A 25,835-nucleotide genomic window follows, 5' to 3' on the forward strand; every position below is an offset into this window, starting at 1 on the left:
TGCTCTTTCACAAATGTTAGAAACATCTTGCTCATACTCTAATATACTCTTACCCATCTTTACTGTTACACAGAAACCATTCTGACCACAATAAACACATTTTTTATAGAGTATTGTCTGCTCTAACATTTGGAAACATTCCAGGGTAAAAGTCCACTGTTCTGTCCTCTCAGGGGTAGTGTCATGAGAGATCGACTGGCAAGGACGGCACTGCACTCCAGATGTAACAGGAAGGGAATGTCAGCACCCAGTAAAAGGAGAGGGTACAAATTTTTGCTACGACAATTAATTACTCTCCTGCTTTAACTTTTCCCCTTAGTAATTTCTACATTAAAGTTGTAATCTGTACAAGCCACACTGCCATTTGGTATTCCCAAATGCTGTTCAGTAGGCAAAAAAGAAGAGAATTTAATTTCAGATTATCTTGTTTTACATGAAATGCTACTCTCAAGAGCCTATGCTTGTTTTTTCTTCCATAAAACCTATCTACCTGAACTAAAAGGCCTGAATGTAATTACTTGGACATCTGCAGGTTCAGAATCATACAGAAGAACACCAGGACGCTTTTTTCTCACTGGGCCCTGATGAACTGCATGATATCTTCCAGTTATCTCCTGCAGATTATCACAGTAGAATCACCACAGCGATAATATTGTGTCCACGCTAACCAACAGCAAATGCAATGTTCTTGCAACAAACTACTTAATAATCCCGTTCTCACTGATTATAAACAAGACACTTAAAAAAAAAAAAAGTAACATGTCTTTTTTTGGAAGCTTCTTACTGTTACACTAAAAAAAAAAATGGAGACCTAACCATTCCTGAGGTTCCTGTACTTTGGATCTGAACCAGCTTTGGTTCACACATGCAAAAGACTTTCTTTTGGAGAAAACTGTGTGAGTGAAGTACAATGCAGGGGTCTGATTGCACAAGCAATAAAATCCTTGACTATCAACTTATAGGTAGTACATGTTTCTACAACAATTTAAACATTATTACCATCTGTCATAATAGTGCTGTAACTTGTTCTGACAAATATTTACTATCATAGCTTAATTATAAATACTGTGGAAACTACAGAGATAGAAACTATTACCATGCAGTAGTGGAGACAAAATGAATTTTTCCAATGCTGCTGTAAATACTATAATTTTTGCAGTAGAAAGAGTACTGCGCTGTAACTTTGGGGTTTGCAATTCCACCTACACCTGCAGAAAATAAACTTAGAAACTCAAATGTATTATGAAACAGTTAGGCTGACTGGCACTGCATTCATTTCCTTTTTTTCCTTTTTTCATTAGCCAAAAAAAGAAGCAGAAATTATCATTAAGAACTGTCAAGGAGTGAATCAGAAAATTGCAACTTGAAGATAAAATAAGAAACAGGCTCACTCACAAAGCCTCAAAGGAAGTTAATAATACTTGTTGTACTGGAAGCTTTGTATGGAATCAAGCCATTTGTTTATACAAGTGGATTTGTTTCCTGTTGGTGCTTGTTAGGACCACTTATCGTTCATATACTCATGCCCTGTATGAAGATGTATGGGCTGTATGTACCAGATACTAACGCTATCCTATGCCACCAATGCACGCATGTTCCAAAAACACTGTGCCTTGAGTTATAGATGCATATATGAACTCACATAGGCAGGTCATTTGTTTAAATTACATTTTCTGAATACACTCATTGTAGTAGTACCTCACCTTGTAAATCATGTAAATTTGAATTTCACAAAAATATGAAGTGCAAGTTTGCTTTATACACAAGATTCAAAATAAATAAGAAAATAGGGAATAATATCTCCCACTACAATTCCATCTTTCTTTAAAAATGGGGGAAAATGAGATGATTTTTTTTTCCCTTCCTTGAGTCAGCTATTTTGGACTTTACTAGAACACATGATGTTCTATAACAGAAGGGAAGTATTAGTGCAAAATGCCCTAAAGAACATGGATATCAGAGACAGGGAGGGAGCAGTAATGATGTAAAGAGCCTACAAAGCTTGTACAGAGCAAGGGTTGTGGGTACAGAAGCAATACTAGGATGTATGCAAATGTCTATAAATACTGAAGTTAGGGCTGACATACAGGTTCAGTGCTCTCTTTACAAGTAGCTTTATAACAAATTTTTTTTTCATATGAAAAATCTTACTACTGTTCTCTGCACATCAGCCATTTAGCTTCAGCTAATTTCAGTCTCCTGGCAGCTTGACTCGGGTGTATGTACAGGAACACATTTATCCACCATCCTGTAATCTAAACCACTGCCTGAAGCACTGCCTGGCTTCACAGGGGGCCTCTGTGGCTAGACCACAGTCCATGGCTGGGGAGGAGATGGGGACTATGACAGGTGAAGGGGCCAATTCAGTGTTTCTTGATGGCCAGAAGGGCTTGTAGAGGACCTTGGTGGTATTTAAAGCTGTCTCAGCAGAGCATAAAACAGCAATATTAACATTAGCAACCTCCTTCAAAAGTGATCTGCACAAATCCCTGGAGATAACAGGCCTCATTAGAGCAGAAACATGCAAATCACACTCCCAACAACTGTTTTTCTTTCCAGGTCTTTCTTAATTTGATAATGGTTAAGAGGTAAAACAAGTTTCTGAACATATATCTCTTTACACATCATTGGAATTCAAGAGCAATCAAAACTCAGCATACAAAAACAAATTTATGCAATAAAGGCTGGGGTAAATAGAATTCCACAAACAAGGGTTTGGACTGAAAAAACAGGGGAATCCACTGGACACATCTGTTGCAAAACTGAGCTAAGACAGTTGTCTGGGGATTTCTAACATATCAAAACAAAACAGGGTGACTTAAGGACAGTTTAAGCTTTAATTCTAGTCTCTAACTCTTGTGGCTTTTACTCAGACTAATGTTATTTAAGCACGGTTTATGTTGGCATCTTTTTTTGAAACGTTACATTACAAAAGGGCTTGGAAAAATGATCCACTCTTCTAAAGAATATTCTGAAGCAGCAACACTGTAACATGGCCACTTATCCCTTAAGATAGGTGAACTGCTTAGTGAGAGGCCAGATATTTATAGTTAAGAACATGCTTGCAAGTGACTTCATCACCTTGAAGGGCTTTCTAGCCTCAAGTAAATCACAGAATCACAGAACTATAGAAGAGCCCAGGTTGGAAGGGACCTTGAAAGACCATCGTGTCCAGCCTTTCGTGGGAAAGGAAGCCTAGATGAGATTATCCAGCATACTGTAATCACCCTCACAAGTCAGAACCAACATGTAATTTAAAGTCTGTCACTGCCAATATGAACTCATACACTAGTGCACCAAGCAGGGTGCCAGCCTTTCAAAAACACACACATTTCTAACGCTATGAACCTTGCTGGTTTCCACTTCGATCCCCCAACCTAAAAGGGAAGAGTTGTGGGCAGGAAGCCAGTACTACCCTATATGAGAGCCACAACAGAAACACCTTCTGCACGGGTCCTTCCCATGTTTTGTGTTTTACCTGTGATCCATAGGGAAGCTGTTGTCTTGAATGGACTGGGATGGAGGGAGGTGGGTAGGGAAAACGCGGTCAGGTTTAGGAGTCTGAGCGGAGTTTGGGGAGGCATGGTGCAGCGGTGACACGGGAGTGCTGGATGGCGTCGGTGGGTTGGAGGGCCTCATTCCCACTTGTGGTTTCTGATCATAGGCACTATTAGTAAGGCAAGGGAAAAGCAAGATAGGTTATTTTTTCCAAAGAAAGAAGAAAAACCGAAACCATAGCATCTACATCCAGAAAAAAATCACCACAAGTGCCCCATTTAGAAGCTTTTGATTATAGTTAACTTATGAACCAGTTTGGGGCAGAAGAACTCTCAACTTTACACTAAGAAGAGCAATGAAGAAGTCACGTTAGAGGCAAGTGATTCGGTACAGCATTTGCTTCTCTCAGACACAGAAATGTATTTTTAAAGGACTCAGTCTTACAGTCACATTCTAACAGGAGGTATACAAAATACATAAAAGTAGAAGCACCTGGACTAGAGCACAAAGAGCTGACAGTGCCTGTCAAGGCTCTTTTTCTTTTGCACAAACCACAAAGTGAGACAGTAAAACAATACAGCCAGAGGGAAGTGATCTGACCCAGAAAAACAATGGTATGCTGGCTTAGCTACCCATACTAGGATGTCAGCAGCCTCTCCCGACAGGTTTTTTTTACCCCCCTCCCTCTCAAAAATAAACTGCTGGTCCTACAAATACACAGATGCTATTTTCAAGGGTGCCTCACATCAGGAAAGGACTTGAGAACTCTTTGATCATCCCTATTTCTAACCAGGAGAAATGCAGACATTAGGAATACAATAAGCACAAGCTTGCATACTTTTCTACATCAGGTCCCTTAGCACTCATCAAATCCATCAATGGATTCATTTGATTTTTGAAACCAAAATCACTCCTTATAACTGGCAAAAGTGGCAGTCTTTTCCTTTTTTTTCCCCCATTCATATCCAAAAAGTTAAATGCTATAATGCTTTAAGTGCTAACAGTTTTCATACTGCATTGATGAGAATGAAAGCTAGATGAAAGATTCTAAAATAGACTGAACTGCCAATAAGAAATCCTTCACTGCTGACACTAAAGGAAGGAGTGGCATGTAAATGCAACGAAAAGAAAGTCAATAAGGAATGAAGAGGTATCAAGCCCTGTGGCAGTGCCTCTCCGAGTGTGTGCTCGGAGTCACCCCGGCTTGCCCTGGCACTGCAGGCAGTGAGGGACACTCTCCTGTTCCTCGGGAGGTCGGGAGAGCGGCTAAGGCTTTCACCTTTCAGATGAGACACTAGCACAACATCGGTAGAAAAAGGAGAGTGGACTCCAGCTGGGGGCAAAGTCCAGGTTTATTCCGGACCTCAAACAAGATCCCTAACACAGGGAATCCAGACAGCTGAAGACCCCAGAACGTGGTCTGCAGGGTGTGATAAAGGGGGGTAAACCAGGGAGGGGTTTGCCCGCCTGTAGATGGGGGTACAGGAGGGCGTGGGGATCAGGGAAACGGGCAGGTAGGGGAACCAATAGAGGCCACCCCACCCGAGGGAGGGGTCCCGGTGCCTGAACCTATCACTCGACGCCCTTGGTAGAAGTTTCTAGAGGGAGGGGATGGGCCGTTGAGTGAAGGACAGGATGCCTCCACCCCCACAAATAAATAAAGCTTTTATTATCTGTGCCTATAAAAGAAGACAACTTGCTTTTGAATGCAAATAATGAAACACTGTTTTAAAAGGTAATCACCCAGGAATATACACATACAACATCTGCACAATTTGTCAAATACCTAATGTGTTGCTCAGACCTGCCAATCCCTTGCCTGTTACACAGATCTCTCTTTCCTAATGCACATAATGCATTTTGAAAGTACTTTCAACACAGCTCACAGAAAACACGATACTCCTTTCTTCTATTTCATGCTTGTACCGTGGGTTTTTAAACTCTGGCTAGCTCCCATGGAGGAGGAATGGAGGATGTGCATTTTGATGAAAAACACTGCTTTAAAATTATTATGTAAGTGTTTGACACAACTGTAAACAAATCCATCAGTGTTCATCAGCTAAATGCATTATCTCATCAGTCTGTTATCTGCTGAAGAGGTAACTTTTCTAAGATCTCTATTATGGTTTTATTACTCTTTCGTCAGTCCTCATCTAAGCCAGCAGTTCTCACTGCAAATATGCTCCTAATTACTTTACCTGACATTGTACAGGCACTTTTCCCCATAACTGAACTTGAATGGTTGCTCTTGACTGCAAGCAGAGCCAAGTTCCGAACATGGGCTATGGGGTTCCTTCTTGATTTTCACAGGGAGACCATGAAAAGCCACTGGAAAGAGAAGGAGAATGCAATTAAAACCCAAGTACAATATCAACAATTAGCCTTCCCAAGTAAGCTCGACACTGCTAATTAAACACATGATTAATTAAACAATTGTAATAATAAAAACAATATAGGAAATAAATGTTTCAAATATTTCTTTGAGTGTCAACTGAAAAATAGACACCAGAGATCCTTCACATTGGCTATTATCACTTCTATTGTTTAATAGAATGATGGCCAGCATCCCATCTCATTAGCAGGAAAATAACAGCCCACTTATATTTGGCTTAACTACTGTAAATGTTGTCAGAGGCAAAATACTTCCCAGGCACCAAATGTTTCTAAGTAATATCAGAGGTTGCTTTTAGCTATAAATGCAATAATAGTCCACTTCAAAGAGTGTCAGACAAATGACTCCAAAATAAATTTAAGCTATATCAGCCTCAAGTATATGATCAGTAATGTTTTCGTCCCACAGAATGCATGAAAATTTACAGTCAAACCTTTGAAACTGGATGATTATATGCACTTTTAATTATAAATAACATCATAAAAAATCAGAAGAAATTGTTTAAGTAATTTTTCTTAAAAATAAACAAGATAAAATCCTGGGCTGACCAAATTCAGTAGTAGATGTGACATAGACTCAAACAAAAAAAAAAAAGTCATACTTTTTAAAAGCTAAAAAAAAACCCGAGGGGGTGTGACAGAAATGCAGCATTAATTAGAAGCACAAGTTGGTCTGTACTAAGAGAAAGGCCAAAGGTAAAGGCAAGGTTAACCAGCAAATTAGTTTATGCCAGACAACTTTCCTTATTTCATATCCAATCTTAACCAAAATTAAAGCAGAAGAAAATTCAAAGTTCACCTGACGCTGACAGACCTAAGTAAGTGGCTAGGAGGACAAAGAACTAAAAGACAGGTATGTAACAGCTTGAAAACACACCTTTCAGGTTTTAAATGAAATTAGGTTGTTAATGCATTTTTGAATTCCAAGATGCCTAGAATTCAGAGATAATTTTATGACTTTGATGTTGTCACCAAAACACCATGGTATGAGCATCACATTCCAGCCTGACATAGACACTTGGATCTCCATAAAAATCCCCATACATGCAGCAGTTCCTGTTAGGGAATCCCAGCAAAAAGTCAGGCTATCATTATATACCATCAAGTAGCATCTTACCCCTTCTCTTGCACCTGAACTTGGGAAAGAAGATTTGTTACAGACTACATATTTTCTGATACTAATGCATCTGCATACACACGCCAGGGTTCAGGGGGGAGATAAATGAAATGCTGTCTAAGAAGTGAGCAACAGAACCACTAAACTCTGGCATCTGTGAGTAAGGTCTGGATTCCAGACTTCTGCCATGGGTTTTCTCATGGTTAGGCAATGTTCAGAGAACTCTTTCACAAATAGATCCTCTTGTACCCTATTACATGACAGATTCTACTACTGCCTTTCAGTTGAGTCATCTGCAACATAACACTATTCTATTTTGACATGTATTTTCACAAAACTCACAAGAGTTAAAACCCAAGTACAATATCAACAGAAAACTCCTATTCAACTATTATATTTTGTGGATAATATCAGTTATGTGGAAAGATTAGAAAGGAGAAGCAGACAATAAAACATACAGAAATGCATATGCACAGCACAACTTAGGAAACAGAGATGGAAGATTTGAACATCACAAGAAGAAAAGAATTCCTCTTGAATAAAAGTTGCACTAAAAAGAAGACCACATAGACTTCTTGAAAAGTGATTCTCAGATTTAATAATATGGCAAAATGCAGCTCAGTCAGCCTTCCAAAGCAATCACAAAGCAGGCTGATATCCAGTAGTTTGTTTCAGGATGCTTCAAGTGAACTTTTACTGCTGACTCTCCTTTGTATGTCTGGTCAAATAATGCATGCATATACATTTAATGTATATGATGGGCCCTGCGACTCTGGGATGCTGGCTCCAAAGCTAAGGTAGGCAATCTCTTTAACTTGAATAAAAAAATTAAAACACAACTGCAACAAGACTCTTTTTAAAGCCAGTATCACATATTTGCACAAAGGCCACATGCTGCTCTATTTTATTTTTTTTTTTTTTTTTTTTTTTTTTTTTTTTTTACTTTGCTACTTCCTTGGAGTTAATCTGTTATGAAAAATTACTTCCCTTATTTATTTTTAAATAACGGGAGTACAGAGACTCCCACACTCCAGCCCTGTGCGGAGAACTGGCTGGGTATTTCATCACAGCGCTGAGAGCCTGAACGTCTGCTAACAGGCAGTTTTCCAGCTCACTGGCACAGGCACAAGTGAAAGCAGCACATTCATTTTGTGCAATTTGCTTTACCTTCCCACATGGAGTTGGTGCATGTAAAAGGCTGTTAAGTACTAAATTATTCCTTATCAAATCACCATCATCTGGAGTCATGATCAACACTAATTAAATTACTTTCACTGAACACGGCTCCAGCCTGCTGCCTCAACTGTGAGGTACATTTTATTTTGCTTACTGTACAGTCCTAGCAAGGTACAGGGCACACTGCTAGAAGGCATCTGTGCTGTAGTTTTAATTAAAGTTTACCTCACCTTCCTACCAGCTTTATAAGCTAGGGTAAAGTGTATCAAATCAAGTAGGTTAACACCTTCACTTCATTTAGAGAAAGCATTACAGACCAAAGTGATTTTATATTAGATCTTTATCTTAACTACAGCCAGAAAGATAATGTAGCTGTAAAATTTAAAGCCTTCCTCGGGCAGTCCCCTGACACAGTCATCATGCTAAGCTTTATCTGTAACTCCACTTTTAGAGGTAGAAAGGAAAAAAGATAGTCTGATAAAAATACTTACTACTTTTTGGGGGGCTTTCTTGAAGGCTACTTGCCCTTTCAGGACATGTCTTAAGTGTGGCTGAAGATGACAGACTTATTTTAATAATACAATTTCAAACATTCAAAGCAGTTTTCATATCATCACTGAAACCCTCTGCCCCTCACTTCTGATTTTAGTGTGACACTCATTCTATAGTGCACCTATTAAAAAAGAATTTAAACATACTCTCTTTTGCTAAACTGGATTTTAGATTATGTTCTCAATCCTCTTTCTCTTGAGGAGAGCAGGGTTGCTTATTTATACAATCTAATTTTAGTGCAGCATACCAGCTACCAACACATTCATATTAACAAAATGACATTTTAAACAACCAGCTCCTTACCACTTCTTTCTTCCTGATGGTAAATTCATTTTGCTTAACCCCAGAACAAGAGTCTCAACCCTATTAAAGTAAGGGGCTCTCTGCCTGAATAATGATCTTATTGAACAGTGACCAAGGGCCAAGATTTCATCCCGAGTGATTACTAACAGATAACTACCTCCGACCTTGGAAGGCAAACAACCCTACAACGTGTATTTAGATGGATGGCTTCAACACCTCATCTCAACTACCCCGCAAAGTCAGGCTTATTGGTATCAGAAAGAGACCCTTGCCCCACAGACCCTGTCTGGAGCATCTCCAAAGCCAACACATGGATATAAGGCAAGCAGGATTGCTGCCATTTGTAGCAAATTGATGAAGGTATAATACATTACTGTATGCATATTCTCTGTGCATAAATATGTCTATTTATATCTGCAGAGTAAAAGGGCTTGCATATTATACATAATGTGCTGCTGTACAGACCTAGATTTTATACAAAGCACGAATGATTTCACCACAAAGTAAGCTCACATGTAACATGCAAAAACACGGGGTGGAACCTGCCGTCCATCCTTCAGAAGTGCTGTTCTACTTTGCTATCTGTCAACAGCCTAATCCCTGAACATTTTGTTCATAATAACACCCAAAGAATGATGAACCACATCACTCAAATGAAGAACAATTTTACTGAGAACTCTGAAGTCAAAGGAGGAACTGGTTTGTCTCAGAGGAGTCTCATATGTACACTTTCTAGCCTGAGAAACAGGAAGTGTACCACCTCTGTACAGACAGAACTGAATCTACTTCTTTGAGAATGCCCTGAAATGCACTGCATTAAGCAATGGCTTAAAATATTTTTCAATTCAAGTGATGATTATTCAAGATGAAGAAGAAATTAGGAATATGCTATATGAAATGGCAAGTCGTTTCTCCTTTGAACAAAAAGTAATGTTTTAACTTTCAAACTTCAGATTCCTGCCCAGAACACATGATAAAATCTTATTTCTGAAGAAGAATGGTTTCAAACACACTTTAAAAAGCCACAAAATATAACTGGTAATTCAGTGATGTTGGCTAATGCTTACTACGCTGACCAAAGAGACAAAGATGTCCTATCCACACTTGTGGGTCAAGAACATTTACTATATGGTATAAAATCAATTGACAGCAGTTGATTTTGTACCACACTTGCTCCTGATAGTGAACTCTGATGTCTCCTAAGTAATACTATATTCACATGTATTATATTTGAGGACTTTGAGTACTTGAAGAAAGTAAGAGTAAGTCATGGCCTAAATGCGCTGTTTCTGAGCTGTTTTTCAAATTTATGCTCTCAAATCTTTCTCTAAACACAATTCTGTAAATAAATTCACTAATATTTATCATCAATTGAGGCAAAATTGTTAATATGCAATGTAAGTTTTGAGAGATTTCTTGAACACACTTGAATATAGGGGACTTGACTCAACAGCAAGATGAAAAGACAGAAGACATTAAAAAAAAAAACTTAAGCTGATACCACTGCAACTCCAGGTACTAGACTGACTGAGGTGAACCAAGATAATACTTGGTAAAATTTCAAATGCAAGAAGGAAAGGCCCCTGTACTGATAAAGGCAACACTGTCACACTTTAAATCTATCTCTCGATACATACAGCAATGCAGCAGGCACTTCAGATACATCAGAGTCTCTCCAAGATTCTTTTCCAGTACATTTACTTCTGCCAAGCCCTCCCCTTCCCCCAACACACAAAAATCCATTACTAAAGGGTCTAATCTCAGCTATCAGCACAGAGTGCCTTTTATGGAGCCATTAAACCATTTCTCTTGTTTACAGTGCCTGAAGAAAGATGTGAATTATGTCTGTGACAAAACAGGCGATAACATTTCTAAACTGCTATCAAAATGCAAACTGAAATACACTTAAGGACAGGGACCCTAATTCATGTTTTTGCCATTTTCCTCGCTCACTATAACTTAACAGCACTCACCTGATGATTCAAACAAATTATTTATGCTATAAGTACAACAGGTAGGCATTAGTAAAAAAAAAAAAAATCTGCTTTTAAACAGTTTATTGAACAGTTCGTCAAAGAGCATAAAATGCTAGTTATGTCTTAGTGATAGTAGTGACCTAGCTGCTCTTATCAGAAAACATTTTTAAAAATTCCAAGCACAACACTGTGGGTTCACAAGTTCTGAAATGCCTTATTTTTGCACCAGTCACCTTAACATTTGAATCATACATTCAATATAGGTATTTACTTACCTTAAGCAATGAGCTATGAAACTAAATACTTTCTCTATAGCTTTCTAGGTGGGAATGCCAGGCTTTATATATATTTTCCAAAGAGGTTTCAAAAGTGTGCATCCAACTCACGAAACAATAGCCTTCTGCATTCTGGGAGGCATTTATTGATTATTTATTTCCAGATCATTATGATTTGAGCTTTAGACCTTTGTAGACAGCTGCACTCTGAATTTCAACAATCATTTAATAAGAATCAGATTAAAGACATCAGGATGCCAAAGCAGTGTGCTCTTTCAATTTCATTGTACTATACATTTTGATGAGAAGTTTTACTGGTAACTTTGAGATGCTCAGGAGTCATCAGAAGCAGGCACTCGACATAGCTGACCATTCATTCATACTCCTGAGGTTATTGTGCTGCAGCTGGATGAGGTATGCAGCCTCGTATACTAACAGAACCCGAAATAAAAATATCACGTAGAAGAGGTGACAGATTAAGAGAGCTGAGACAGTAAAGGCTTGTAATCAAGAATTGCCATCTAAACTGTTCCCAATGTTTTTGAACAAAAAGCCTGTAAATACATAAGGCTGCTACAGCTGAAGACAGAAGTGACTGCAAGCATGGACGACTGAGGCAAGATCTGCAGTTGTTTTCACCCTACGTGATCTCTTGCAAAAAAAATGTTTTGTTTCTGACCACTGCAACAGCTGCAGAAATGAGCAAGACTTGAAAGCTGTGGACTGATTTAAAAGTGGCTGAAGAGATTACATCTACACAGACTCCACCAGGTTCTTCAACCATTTATCTATCAAAGTCACCTCTATCAGATCTTAGCTGAGCTCCAGTCAACTGGATTTCATTTAGGTCCTGCTCTCTGCCAGATATTGGAAGAAGTTGGTGACAAATTGGATATCTGACACACAGATATGCATCATCGCTGTGGTTTTGGAGACTATCCTGGCAGCTTATAGAAAAGCTGAACATAGACAAGAGACATGAACTTTCACTACCTTACAAATGAAAGCTGCTAGCAAGGGAAGGGAGGGTGGGGATGGGAGGAACCTATGCATTCCTGTCAAGTAACTTTTTGAAGAAATAGGTATCTTGATATTATTCTCCATTTTACAGTTGCATCTAGAAAACTATAACTCCTGCAAGATCCAGAATTTAGACCTAAAGACAGCTGGTCTCCATCTAGACTCACCAAGTAGTGACCGCTCACCTGAAACAGTCTGCATGTGTGTTTGGGTATTTCTGTGTGCACACAGAGCCAAATTAAAGTAAGCATACTGAATGTGCAAGCATGCCTCTGCAATGATACATTACATATGGCCAAAATATGTGTAATACTGTAATAAAGAGCAGAAAGCTTTTTCCTCTTCAAATGGATATGTATAACTGGGGAGAAAATGGGTAAGCAGCATGCAGAAGAAAGTAGCAACTCGTGAATGTGTGAAAATGCATTCAATAAAAAGCTAGTTCTTTCTTATGTGGTAGCCTGACTCTAAGTCCAGAAAAGAAAATCTCTGGACAGTCCTTAACACAGAGAATGCTCTGCCACCCCTTGTCTCAGTGCTCTTTCCCAGAAAGTGGGGCTTCATGACTGGGCAGCACTTGGCAAAGCTGTTATATATGATTCCATCAATTCAGTCTTTGCCTTGGCTTCAGATCAGATCCTTCCAGCCCCTACTAGCTCAAAAGATAGAAACAGCATGGGACCTCATTTTTTGGAAGCTAGTTCTGAACGATGAGCCCAAGCACCAGCTTTCAAAGCCAACTGGCAAGAATAGAATACGTGGGCAAGATGGATCTATTTGAGAACCTTGTTTAACAAAAAGAAAATACCAGCTTTGAAGTAATCTGTCACCTTTACTGGAAAATATGCAACTACAAATGCACTTTAATAACAGAACTCATGCTGCAAAATGAAGCAAATTGCTTATTTTCTCTTCCAAACGAAAGCTTACAATATTGTGCATGTCAGTTAATGGTGTACTTGAATCTCATGAACGCTACGCAATAGTATAGCCTTTACAATCCTTAGGGGGTGGGAAAGAATTGGGGGGGAGGTAAAGAATAAAAGACAGCCCAAAATTGTGGGATTTTTTCCTCAAAGCCTACATGGAATGATCTTAGATGACACGGTATGAGAATAGAAAAGAAAAATTGATTTTGAATTTGACTTAGGAAAAAGTAGCAAGCAGGTGAAAACAAGTTGCAGCAAAAGCTAGAATTTATTTTTGTTTACTAACAAGGAGTTGCAAGATGGAAAATAACAGCCCATTTTCCTACAATTGATATTGGAAAATTCTGGACATTAAGATCTACAGTAATGCATCCATCTTAGACAGCATTGTTTGCTAAAATAATTTGCTGTTGCTTTGGAGTGAGGTTTTTTCTTTCCTAATTTTTTAAGCAAAAAGCATTACAGATTAATGACTAAAAGACAAAAAAATGCATTGATGAAATTCAATTTTAAATTAATTGAATCACCTGTTCATCTCTAGATTATGTTAATTCTCTATATTCAACATAATTTTCCCTGTTCTGACTATGATTTGGCATTAACATGAAGTCATTGAGATTAGTACCTGAGGCCAAAAAAAATGTTGAAATAGAAAACAGAGAAGTGTTCACGGCACCTATAGCGCACCAAGTTTGCATCAGTATCCATCAGGCAGGTTTATACATTTATATTTATATAGATATAAATGGGCATTTATACACAGGGAAAAGGTGACCAACAAAAACATCACTAAAATGCAGGCATATGCCATTCCCCTGCAGGACATCTTATTTGACAATTAAACATTATGGTCCTGTCCCTGTTCAGCAAAGAAATTCTTCTAGAACTTTCTTCACAAAAGAAAGTGTCATTCTTTAACTGGAATTTTCTAAAGCTTGTGTGCTAAGACACTAAAAAATTCTGCCAGTATATCTATTTCTGGGCAGCTAACCCAAGACCCTCTTGCTATGACAGATGTAGCCTCCCCTGAGAGGTGGAGGGGTTCCCAGTTAATGTAGAAGAGGAAGCACAATATTAGAAATTGTACCCATTCCTCAATAAGTGGTTCACTTCTATAAATCCTCACTTTTAGTGCAAGATATCCCTGATTTGCTTGTCTGTGCACTTGCAATCTCTGAAATGCTCATTAGTTACTGGGGGTACACCTGCACCCTTCTGACACTGGAAGTCCTGAAGGCACCACTGGGATAACTCAGATATTTGTACCCACTAGGTTTCTCATTTCAAAGGACCATGTCAGTCAAAAATTTCATGGTATATTCACTGAGTATATACAGTATAACAACAAGTAAAAAGCCCACCCAAAAGGGTAAGCCACCAGACTGGGGGGTGGGGGGAGCAACTTTCAGTAAATATCAATAAAAGATAACCAACTCACTAAAATGCAAATGTAGAGCAATTTCAAGGCAAACTTTTCTAGAGGCTTCTAGTAAATACCTAGGTAAGGCACTATAGGTCCTTTGTCATAAACTGACAGTGTATTTGAGCAGCTGCTACCTGGCTGAACTGCCACGCCGTATTAGAAAACTGTCTCTACTTTTCCACCCCCAAGCATGGAACATTTTGGCACAATTTTGGTTAGTTGATCCTTCTTTGCCTCTATCCCCAAAAGATTTCCACTTTCCTGTTAAGAATTGTCTGGAAGGTATTTTCAGGCAGCAGGAGCTGCAGTTACCAACACAGTTTCTCAGCCTCCAAAAAGAAGCAGTCCCACAGAAATGCTGTCACAGACACTGTTTTATTCTGATTTATGTCCCCTTCCTGCAGTGCTCTCCTTCCTTTCCAGACAATTTACCTGTCCTGCTGTAGGAGACTCACAGCTGCAGGCAGTGGAGTGGAAAGTGCTGCCAGAGGGTCTCTGCCTCCTAGCAAGTACCTCCAGGGTAAAAGTGAACCTGCTGACAAATACCACGGGCACTGGATTACTGGGAAGAATACAAGGAAATTTGCAGAACGTTGGTGGGAGGGAGAAGGGAAGGATTAAGCTAGGAGGAGTGAACTGGCTCACTTTGATGTCTGAGGAGAGCAGGTGAGGCAGGACGAAGAGCTGTCCCTGCCCCCAAAATAAACAGAGGCTTAGGGCTCTCTGGAGGAGGAAGCAGTAACCTCATAAAATTAAACCAGCTGGGTTCTGTAGCAATTGAACTAAAGCATGTGGATAGCTGAAGATGATTATAGGGAGGGGAAAAAAAATTCCAAAGAATTTTTAATCCCTCTATATTGGATCTGCAACCTCCATGTCCACACAGAGAAACAGGACTGCTCTTCACCTGGATTTGCTTTGTTAAAATCCTGGGAGGAGATAGGGGCATTTGTTCCTACAGTTACTGATAATGTATCTGGCTCCAAAGGCTCCCAGGCACGGTGCAAAAAGAGGCAATCCACCTTTAGAGCTTCTGCTAAAGAGGAAGTTCTTAATGTACAATCAAGCCTGGGAGAAAACTTAAATTGTATTCCTACCTGGGAATTATCAGTAAAGTTAAATGTAAAGAGAAGAGCTGGCCACTCTATCAGGGTCTGTGTGCTTTTCTGAGGACAGGATTTCCATTTGCAGCAATTTTCAAAATTTAATTTAAATTGTGAGAGGTAATGGCTAAGCATTGCGTAGTTTCCATTACTAAAATATCCAATAATATCCCAGCATTTTACACGTACACACACATGCACACTTTCCACTTCAGGTAATTCTGCAGTTTGACATTTCAGGTCTGGATTTTAATAGGTTTTGTATAAACAAAATTATGAAGAAAACTCTGGAAACTATAGCAAGCATTTTTACCAAGCATAACAATAAACTCTAAAATGAACAATTTTGTATTTTCTATTTATTGTTTTAAAGGTATCATCACCTTGATATTTAGGAAAGATGCCCACAGCAGAAAACAAACAGGAACTGATTCTGCCTCATTTCCCCTCTTACGGAAAAGTTTCAAGTAACATCAATATAATTATTATCTTTGTTGTTCTTTTCTGATGTATTCATGCAAACAGCTAACAGCCATCTATAAATGAGAGGGCCACCCATCTTGTTCTTGAAGCTGGACAAAATGTGAAAGAAACTGGATTTAATTGCTGGTTCTGCCATAATCCAAACAACCAGTGTCAGAAGGTTGATTCTAGTTTGAAGTAGCTCAGCCTCAGGAGCCTACCCCTAGAGACCCATAACCAGTGTGTCAGTTTGTGTCCCTGTAAAAACAGGAATATCCTCATAATACAAGAGCATCCTAATAAAAGATTATCCTCAAGGATAATCATGCCTGTCAGATAGCTATTCAAGCATATGCAAAAGCAAGAAAAAACAATAAATAATGAAATGGACTCCACACTGAGTGCTCTCTAGCATGAATTAAAGAACTGATTTAAAAGATTAGTTACAATTTGTTTTTATTTTAGCAGCTCTCAATGCTAGTCACTAAAACAGAACAAAACTGCATTTTGAGATTATTTTTAATTCAATTTTGCCTTTAACAATAAGTATATATTCATAAAACAACACTAACACTAACTCAGGGTAGCTAATGGGATGTTTGTTTACTTCATGTGGAGAAAGGGACTGTCACCACTCTAAATATATGTGTCCTCCATGCTTCAATGTTCAATTTTCACAAATGCTCACCAGTAATAACTCTAACAGATCGCTTTTACAAATCATTCAAGCAAGGCTGAAATCTAATTCTCTAGTTCTCTACCAAAACTGCTGCAAAACCTTCAGTCTCCAGTGGAAAAGGTGTGGGCCACTGAAATAAGTCAACAGTAAAATTCAGCTCACAATTTTTATCACTGATTCAACAGCGAAACAAAGAAGCCATTGTCAGAAGTGGTTACGTCTGGGAACATAAAGTCAAGACTATATTTAAGTAGGCTGATTTTCAAAGACTCTTAGCAAAGTGCTCTTTCTGGAGCCAGTGGAAGTTTGACCACCTGCAACCAGGTGCTCGTTCTCAGCCCAGATATTTAAAGCTTCTGCTGCTACTTAAAGCATTCCTAATGTATATGAGACTCGCTGAACCTGCATTACCAATACACTTGCTGATGTTTTCCAAAGCCAAGCATTCCTAAAGTTTTATGATTATTTTATAATGTGCATACAATCAGTAAGACTGACAATTACATGTTGTATTTTCTGTATGCATATATATATATATATACACACACACACACACACACTCTGACTATATAGACTTGTATTAATCCGGCTCCCAAATTCTAATGCAAAATGCTTGAAACTTTCTGTCTTTACAGAATACTGACACTTTAAAAAGTCCTTGCTGTCTCCATTTCTCTTATTGCTTTGGCCATGTGAAATTTTTTAACAGATTGTTAGGAAACATTGCATTCAGTTACAGCATGAAGACAGAGTATTAAAAAGGAATTAAGCTGTTTTTCTTTTCTAGGTATACATTATAAGCAGAAAGGAAACAACCTTTGAGCAAAGAGGATCAAATTAGCAAGACTGGGAATTGTTTTTGCACATGTAATTTTTCAAATGTCCTTGATGATGACTCATAATATATAAATTCAAAGACAAAAACCTGGCCAGTCAGTAACCTTCCTATTCAGTGACTGCAGGACTCGGCAGTAAATGTCACTGCTAGAAAATATTTCACTACATTAACTTACTGGCAACCACATTTGCTGAATAAGTTCATAAACAGCCACAGGAAAAAAGACAACCAGAAATAAAGCTGCTAATGATTCACTCTTTTCTAACATGCATAATCCTAAGCTTACAGAAGAAATAGATATGTAAGAATAAAGAGATCCTTTACCAAGACAGTTCACTTCTCCATTCACCTCATGAAGGTCATACTAGAATCCAGGAACTGGTAAGAGTATTGTCTTGAAGACAAAGAGAATGAAGAATAAGTGAAAGGAAAAGAAAAGAATCCTTCTCAGGGAAAAGACAAGCACATGCCTTGATAAAATAATCACTTTTCCATTTACAAGTTTAAACTAGGTTTAGACCTTTCCTAAAAAAAAAAAAAAAAAAAACCACTGATGACTTCTAAATTTCAAAAGAATTAATAAATACAATAATTTTTGCATATTTATCAGCTTATAAATGGCTTCACTGTAACTACTTCCTCGTACTGAAACGCACAGGACCAAACCAAAAGGACTTAGAACCTGAAACAAGGGCTATTTTCCCTGTAAGCTTACAGAGGGCTACCTCTGTCCTACATGACACAAATGTGTGTTAAGCATGTCAGTGCCTAACTGACGTCTTGAGGAGTTTCACTCTCCCCTCCTTTTTCTAACTGCTATATCCCTTGAAAACTTCACAGCATTCTGTAGGAGAGCCTGATTTCTATCTCCAGTTGCTGAGGCAGCAAGCAGAAATAAAAATATAAAAAAATTATTCAGACCGCAAACACATTTTATGTAAAGAAACATATGTGATATATAGAAGTGGATGAACTCAGCTTGCAGACTGCCTCCTTATTTTAGACCATTCCAGAGCTTATAGATTTTTCAAATCAGTATTTACACTGCTTTTGAAATACAAAACTCATTTTGCGAAAACACTGCATGGAAAGGAGCTTTAGGAGAATAAGGGTTTTGTATTGAAATAGAAGCACAAAGACCCTTCAGTCTGCCTTGCTTGGTTTCAGTGTGAAAATACAGCTAAAAGAAGTTTATGCACATTTTAACACAACTGGAACTAAAAAACTTTCTAATACATATACACACTCCTGATGAAATTAACAACTATCTGCTTCAAAACAGAAATAACAGTAGTGTTAACAAAATTCTGCCATGACCACAAGTTACAATGTGAGGATCATTTGTATTTCCACAGATGAGACCTGCACAGAAGGAAGGCTTCCTCAGAGAGGAAATAGAAGGTTTTTTCACAACTGAGAATTCAACATTTTGGATAAAATATGTTTAATGTTTTTATTTTCATATAAACAGCCGTTAGGAAGTGACCTGACAGCCTTAAGAAATTACCATTTGAAAGAAAAAAGGTCTACATGCTACATCTTTGATCTAGGAGACAGATTTATCACAGGACAGGATGACTGAAGTTTATTCATTAGCTGATAACCTTCACATGCAACCCAAGCCTTTAATCTGCAATAAAGCAGCAAACAAGGACCAAGGATGGGGCTCTAAGGAAAGGAAACTCAGCTTGGATGAGCAGGGACATGGCAGTGGAAGGGCAGGGGGCAGACAGGGGCACAAAACCCCACAAGAAGAGCCCTGTCCAGCTGCCTGGGCTCCCCCATGCCCCGCACTGCAGGAGACCATCAGGTTCAGATTGGTCCTGTGCAGTTAAACCAGTCTGCATGAGGTGTCTGCTGCCTCTGTGGATGCCCAGAGGTACCTTTCCATTAGCAATAAAGCTCACTTCACAGCCTGCTGGGCACTCTGAAAGAAAGCTTCTGCTTTAGAAGTTTGAAAAATCAAAAGCTGTGTTTTTGATGAGGGGTCTTCTAATTCGTTTCACAGGGCTGCTGCCACTACAAGTATTTACATAATCTGTGAGACACTACCACTGCTGCAATACAGGAGAATCTCAAATCTTTGCACCTTCAAAGCTGGAAATTTAGTATAAAAATACAAGCAGATAAGCAAACAAACAGAAACTGCTTATTAAAATCAAAGCAAGCCCACAAATTTGCTGCTATTTAGATCACAAGTTAAAGGCATTACAGTCGACACTCTCCCTCATGGTAAAACTTTTTCAAGAATCAAATCTTGCAATTATGGTCACAACTATGTGACAGATTTAAATATTTCCAAAAATCTTCTAGAGGAAAAAGAAGAAAAATAAAGCCCTTATTAGCACAGGCTAATGCCCATCAATGAGCCACAAAATGAGTTTTCTGAAAGACACCAAATCCTAATTTCTTTTGAATGTGAATTAAGAAAAAAAAAAAGGAAAAGAAAAAAGAAAGTTAACAGGTGGTAACAGTTTCAGTCCGGCTTTAAACAAAGGAAACAAGTGCTCAGAGATACAATGAAAGAAGCAAGGCTATCTAAGGCAACTATGAAGGGAGATAAGGTGGTCAGCATCGACTCCTCAGTCTGACCTCTCCAGCTCTTACAACAGCAATTGCACTGGACTGTCTTTGTAAAATGCTTTTGAGATCTCCAGATAAGTGATCATTAAGAAAGCTGTGTATCTCACAGCAGAGTGATACATGCATTTCTGTACCTACTTCAAACCAGAAACAAAGATGTTAAGCAACATGCCCAAGGTCATGCAAAGCTAAAGGCAGGAACAAACCACAGAGCCCCGACTCTCACAGCCCTTAAGAAAGAATCCATCACAGTCGGGCAGGCACTAAAAGAAGTAAGCAAATGTCTCTGTATTTGACAACATCTGACCTATGGAAGGAAGTAGTTTCAAGACAAGTGGCAAGAAACAAAACACAGCTGCAGCAAAAGCCCTACCAGGGAATAGCTCAGCACCAGGAATAAGTAGCACCACCTTGCAGGATATTTGTCAGACTGCCTGCTGTAGCACCACACTTGCAGAGCTACACTGAAAGAAAATGTTGTTCCAGACACACAGACTCTAAATAAAGGCAAAATAAAATAATTTTTTAAAAATCTCGAAAAAACCCCCCTGAAAAGATGCTGGTGTATGCAACTTGCCACAACCAAAACGCTACCAACTGTAATTTCTAGAACATTGTGCACTACCAAGACATGACTACCAGCTGCCTATGAAGTGAATCATCACATTAAAAAAGTGACAATTTTTTTTTTTTTAGTCCACGAAAATCTTTTCTAGAAGCTGCAAAATTAAACTATTCTGCATCAAAACCAAAACCAGTTCCAGTAAATATACCTCATTTTTGACTTCAGTAGACCTGTCAGAATGCCTAGTATTCTGGTGTTTTCTTCTTTTATTGTGTGGGGGTTCTTCTCCAAAATATGTCAAAATAAGGGAAAATTAACCACTATCAATTTCTCACCAGCTCTTGCCATACTAAAGCAAGCAGAAAATGCTCTTCTAATTCTGAAATTCACTTTTGAAATTTAAATCACAGAAAAGAAAAAGAAGAAAAACCAAAAGAAGCATTTTTTAATATGGTAATGTAAAAAAAAAAAAAAATAATTCCTTTGTATGCTGCAAATTATAAATAAATATTAAAGCTTTTCCTCATTTAAACTGCATTTGGAATATCCTACACCATTAGTTAAAATGACAGAAGAATACAGCTACCTGAAGCCTATGTAAAGAATCTCTCTTTAACAGGCTTTTAAAGATTGAAGCCAGAGCATCTAAAAAGCACATCCCTGAATAATTTAAGATTCCTGGCATCTACATTGAAAGCGCCCCTTTACTAAACCTGGAGGAACAAAAAAAGAGGTAAGAGAAAGAATAAAGGTCACGAAAGATCAGTGACAAAATCATTACTAAAAAAAAGTATTTTTTCTATCTGAAAGTTTAATCAGACATGGAGAAGCATGGATTTTTACAGCCAGCCTTTCCCATTTACTGTCAACAGATGTGGTCTAACACTAACATTTACCCCTTGGCAGTGGCAATGTAAGGCTGTGAAGATCTCAGAAACAATACAGGAACAAAATAAACAAGAAGGAAGGAAAATGATCAAGAAAGTGAAGCACAAGACAAATCCTCATTAACAGAAAGCCCATAGCAAATAAAAGCCAAAATCTAGAATTTATCTTTAATTTTAAATACATAACTAACACTTCAGGGCAAAAGAAAAAATGAAAAAGAAAACTCTGAAAAAGTAGATCCATGCAAATACGTATTATTAAAACAAAATAAACCACCATTATACTATTAAGACACCAGGCAATCAAGTTTGGTGCCGAGTAATCCCCATTCATAGCCAACTGTACCAAGGTCGCATTGCAATTCGGTGTTTTGTTGACAATACCAAGTTTTCTTTGCCAACTACATCTTTTAAACATCAGCAAATCCTACCTACTTCCTCTTGTGTCTGTCACAGAAACCATCCAAACAATGGGAGCAAGTAATCTTCACCTCAACAGCTATTGACTTCGAGCAAACTGGACACTTTATTCATTTTTGCTCCTGGAGTGGAAGGTCGTTGCTGTTCTACAGTATCTGAAAGCCTTGCCACTGATTACAACCAGTTCAGGATCTGGCTCCTCCTCAGTATATGAAAATGGACTTGAAACAATAGGAAACCTTATCTGAGGAAGTTAACACAGGTCACCCTTCTCCAAATGTGAATACTGACTCTACATGGAGGGAAAACCAGCTTAATTAGATTTTATGAATTGGATAAGAATTAGGAAAAAGTGTCACATGCAGAATATTGCTTCAAAAAACACATCAAAACGTTCACCTTCTTAGAGCAAACAGATTTTTTACATCTTTGCTTTACGCAACTTTTCATGTTATTGTTAAAGAACAGTCATTAGGAAGTTACTTGAATATTCAGCAAACAAGTGAACTGCATTATAGAAGCAGATTCAGAAAGAGACAAAACCAACCTGCATAAAACAAAATTTTTGGGGAAAAGCTTGTAGAAGATTCCTCACTCTTTCTGTGGAACTTTTATTTCTTATGAGAATGAAAATGAAAAACTAAATTATACTACTTAATATGCAATTCAATATTTTTCTAGTATCATTTCAAACAAAAAAAATCCTTTTTATACACATTGTTGCCTCTTAGAACTCAAGAATTTCAGTGCTCAAAGAAAGTAGAAAGATACAAGAAACCAAACTGTGTTTTGGTTTTCAAATTGCAGCCAAATAAGCTAGTTGTTATCTACTCTAAATTTCAATCACTCTAAATAAAATTACCAAAAGGTTTCTTGTGATAGGCATGCCAAACTAAAAAATATTTCATAAAAAGGTAAGAGAAGATGGGGCTTTGATGACAAAAAAGTAAGGTTTGAAAGTGCAGTCATTTCTAAGATTCTTATGGTAGGAAGGGCCTCTTTCCAGAAGACATAAAGTAGTAACAAAACAAATTTCACTTTTTAACAGTTTAAAGCTTGACATGCTGGATCCTTAGCTAATAGAATTATGCGTAATTCCAATAACGTCAAGAATACAACATGAAGTTGGGCTAGCTGTTGATCTCACTCATAATATCTAAAGCCCACACCTAACTATAAATACACATATTATGTTTGCTTTTCAAAAACTGATTGAAGTTTAATAGCAAGTCATAATTGAAATATTCATGGTCCCAAGCTAGCTTTGAAGTTAAATCCCTGAGTGGACAAAGTGGACTGTATATCTAATCTAAACTAAATGTTTCCCCTAGTTACTAATACCAGTGCAGTTTCACTAGTTAAAATCATTATTACAGAAATAAAGGCAAAAGCCACAGCACTTTAAGGGGCATTTAATCCTGCTCAGTGCTAGGACACAGCACATGATCTTGGCATATCAGCTCCTCCACTGTCTTCCACATCTTGCTTCAAGAGCTGATTTCTTCAGATTACCAAGCTGGTGATTTCTAGGCAAGAAAATTTTAACCACACTGTTCCAAAACTGCCACTGTTACTGAACCTTCTTAAGTCTCCTTTTAATGTTTCAATTTAACAACACAACTTTCAATTTAACAGCACAGATCTATCTCTGCTTTAAAGCCCCTTTCTCAAGCAATGAAGCTATAAATAAAATGTCACTATTTTTTCTACCTGGATTGAAGATTGTAACTGTTTCACTGGGGAACACTTCAGTTTTCTTTACACACTTGCACATCACATACACACCCCTACCTATATCCAGATCCATAAATGAAATTTCTGTAGCAAAGCACAGTTTAGTTTAGATGCCTTGAAACTAAAGTGACTGCGACCCCCTTCATCAGTTTACACTTCTGTCCTTCTTCATTTTTGCCTCAATTAAATGTATTAAACACTAAATCTATGACAGCTTGTCCATTCTCTCCCATGTAAAAATAAAAATAAAAATAAATAAAATAAAGGAAATTTAAGTAGATTAAAAAAAAAATAAAATCAAGGGCTTCTGCCAGACTGCTGCCAGTAATGGTCTCAGTTCTGCACAGTTATAGACTATATAGAGCAAGTCATTATAATAGAGTTTGAAGGCAGGCTTGGACCTAGAGAAAACAGTCACAATTGTGCTACTTCTGCAGCAGTAATTTCCCCATGGCTTTGGTTATGTTGATCTCCGTTCCTGTTTTGCAGAGCCCACAGCTACATACATTATATCCAAGTATATGTCTGAAACTCCATAACCTTTGCCAGAGTAACTCTCCAGGAAGCTCTCCTGACCTTTACTTAAGATAAAGAAACCAACTGAAATGAAGAAATAAATGTTCCTTTGATAATACTGTGTAAGCTGTGGCTAAGGAACTTTGAAACACAACAGCATTAATAAAATAGCCATATTAGGAGAATTTCTTTATCACCAAAAGCAGTGGCCAGCCTCAATAGGGCTTTTCATAGTCCTCAAATTATTTTCCAGGAATCATTGACTTGTTGTGTAACGATAATTGTGGGTTAATAGAAGCCCCAGTTGAACTTTGTACTCTTACACAAAGGCATATGCATGAATGACTATATTTGGACACAGATCCATATGTAAAGTAACATATCTGATTTTCAATTTACAGATTTTTTGGTCTTTTGTATTATAATTTAATAAAAAAATAATCTTTAAAGACAGAGGTAAAAAGAAAAAAACCAACTCTGTTATTAAAGGCAATTTTCAAAGTTTAAAAGTGACTATGATTGTTGGTTAGCATATTTACAGGAACTTTGAGAGAAAAACTAATTTAAATTGTTGCTGTGCAGGGATACTATTCTGCACAGCAACAATTCCAGGGGATTTAAAAAAAAGTGTGGGCTTTTTTTGCCTTACAAAATGCTGTTATGAATACTCTCAATGAATTCTTCTTAAAACAGCTTCTTAATAACTGGAAAAAATAATCTAAAATATTTATGGGAAAATTCAGTAAGTGTGATTTTTTTTTAATTGAAAGACAATTTAAATGCAATTCTTCCTAATCTCTCTGTATTAATCTTAATATTTCAGTATATGAATGCCGTGTTTAACAGATATCTGGTTTAGTGAACTGCGGTAATTCACTCCAACAGGATAAACTATTTAAGTTACTTAGCAAAATGGAAAAGCTGCCATGTGCTCTGCTACAATCAGCAGACACTGTTTAGAAGAGACCTCTGATGATGGGGAGAAGCCTTGCCATGAAGAACAAAGCTACAAAAAGAAGCTCCAAGAAGCCTGTGACTGTCAGACGTTTCTCATGCTATGCCCTTGCAATCACCCAAAACCACAGAACATCAGGTACAGCAAAATGGAGCCAGCATTTAACAGAATAGGAGCATTTTAAAAGGTAAGGCAAGACTTAAGGAGTACAGGCTGATAAAAATAAGTTTAAACTCTTTTTATATAAGTAGAAAACAATGCAAAGCGCCCAGCTTAACATAACTCTTGCTATCACCGATTAACTCAAAGGAAAATATTGTTTGAGCAAGAAAATGCCACATAAAATGCTAAAACAATTTTAAAATGCTTCAGCTGTGGCTATATTTGATTGATAACGTGGAGAATTCTATTTATTTATTCATACACAAAATGT

At 37.8% G+C, this 25,835-nt stretch overlaps 1 protein-coding gene across 5 annotated transcripts in view; it reads right to left on the reverse strand.

Annotated features, from left to right (window-relative positions):
• ETV1 (ETS variant transcription factor 1) overlaps positions 1-25,835 on the reverse strand; it is a 67,035-nt gene that overhangs the window by 27,413 nt on the left and 13,787 nt on the right. For 4 of the 5 annotated variants that reach the window (XM_059843993.1, XM_059844002.1, XM_059844012.1 and 1 more), the window contains 2 exons: positions 5,697-5,826; positions 3,479-3,667 (listed from right to left, as the gene is read on the reverse strand). In XM_059843993.1, the coding sequence (XP_059699976.1) occupies positions 3,479-3,667; positions 5,697-5,826 (319 nt within the window). Of the gene's footprint in view, positions 1-3,478; positions 3,668-5,696; positions 5,827-15,092; positions 15,241-25,835 lie in introns of those variants that run through there. The other variant, XM_059844033.1, reaches the window with a different exon arrangement.

This window comes from Haemorhous mexicanus, chromosome 1, assembly GCF_027477595.1.
Source record: "Haemorhous mexicanus isolate bHaeMex1 chromosome 1, bHaeMex1.pri, whole genome shotgun sequence".
NCBI classification, from domain to species: Eukaryota; Metazoa; Chordata; class Aves; order Passeriformes; family Fringillidae; genus Haemorhous; species Haemorhous mexicanus.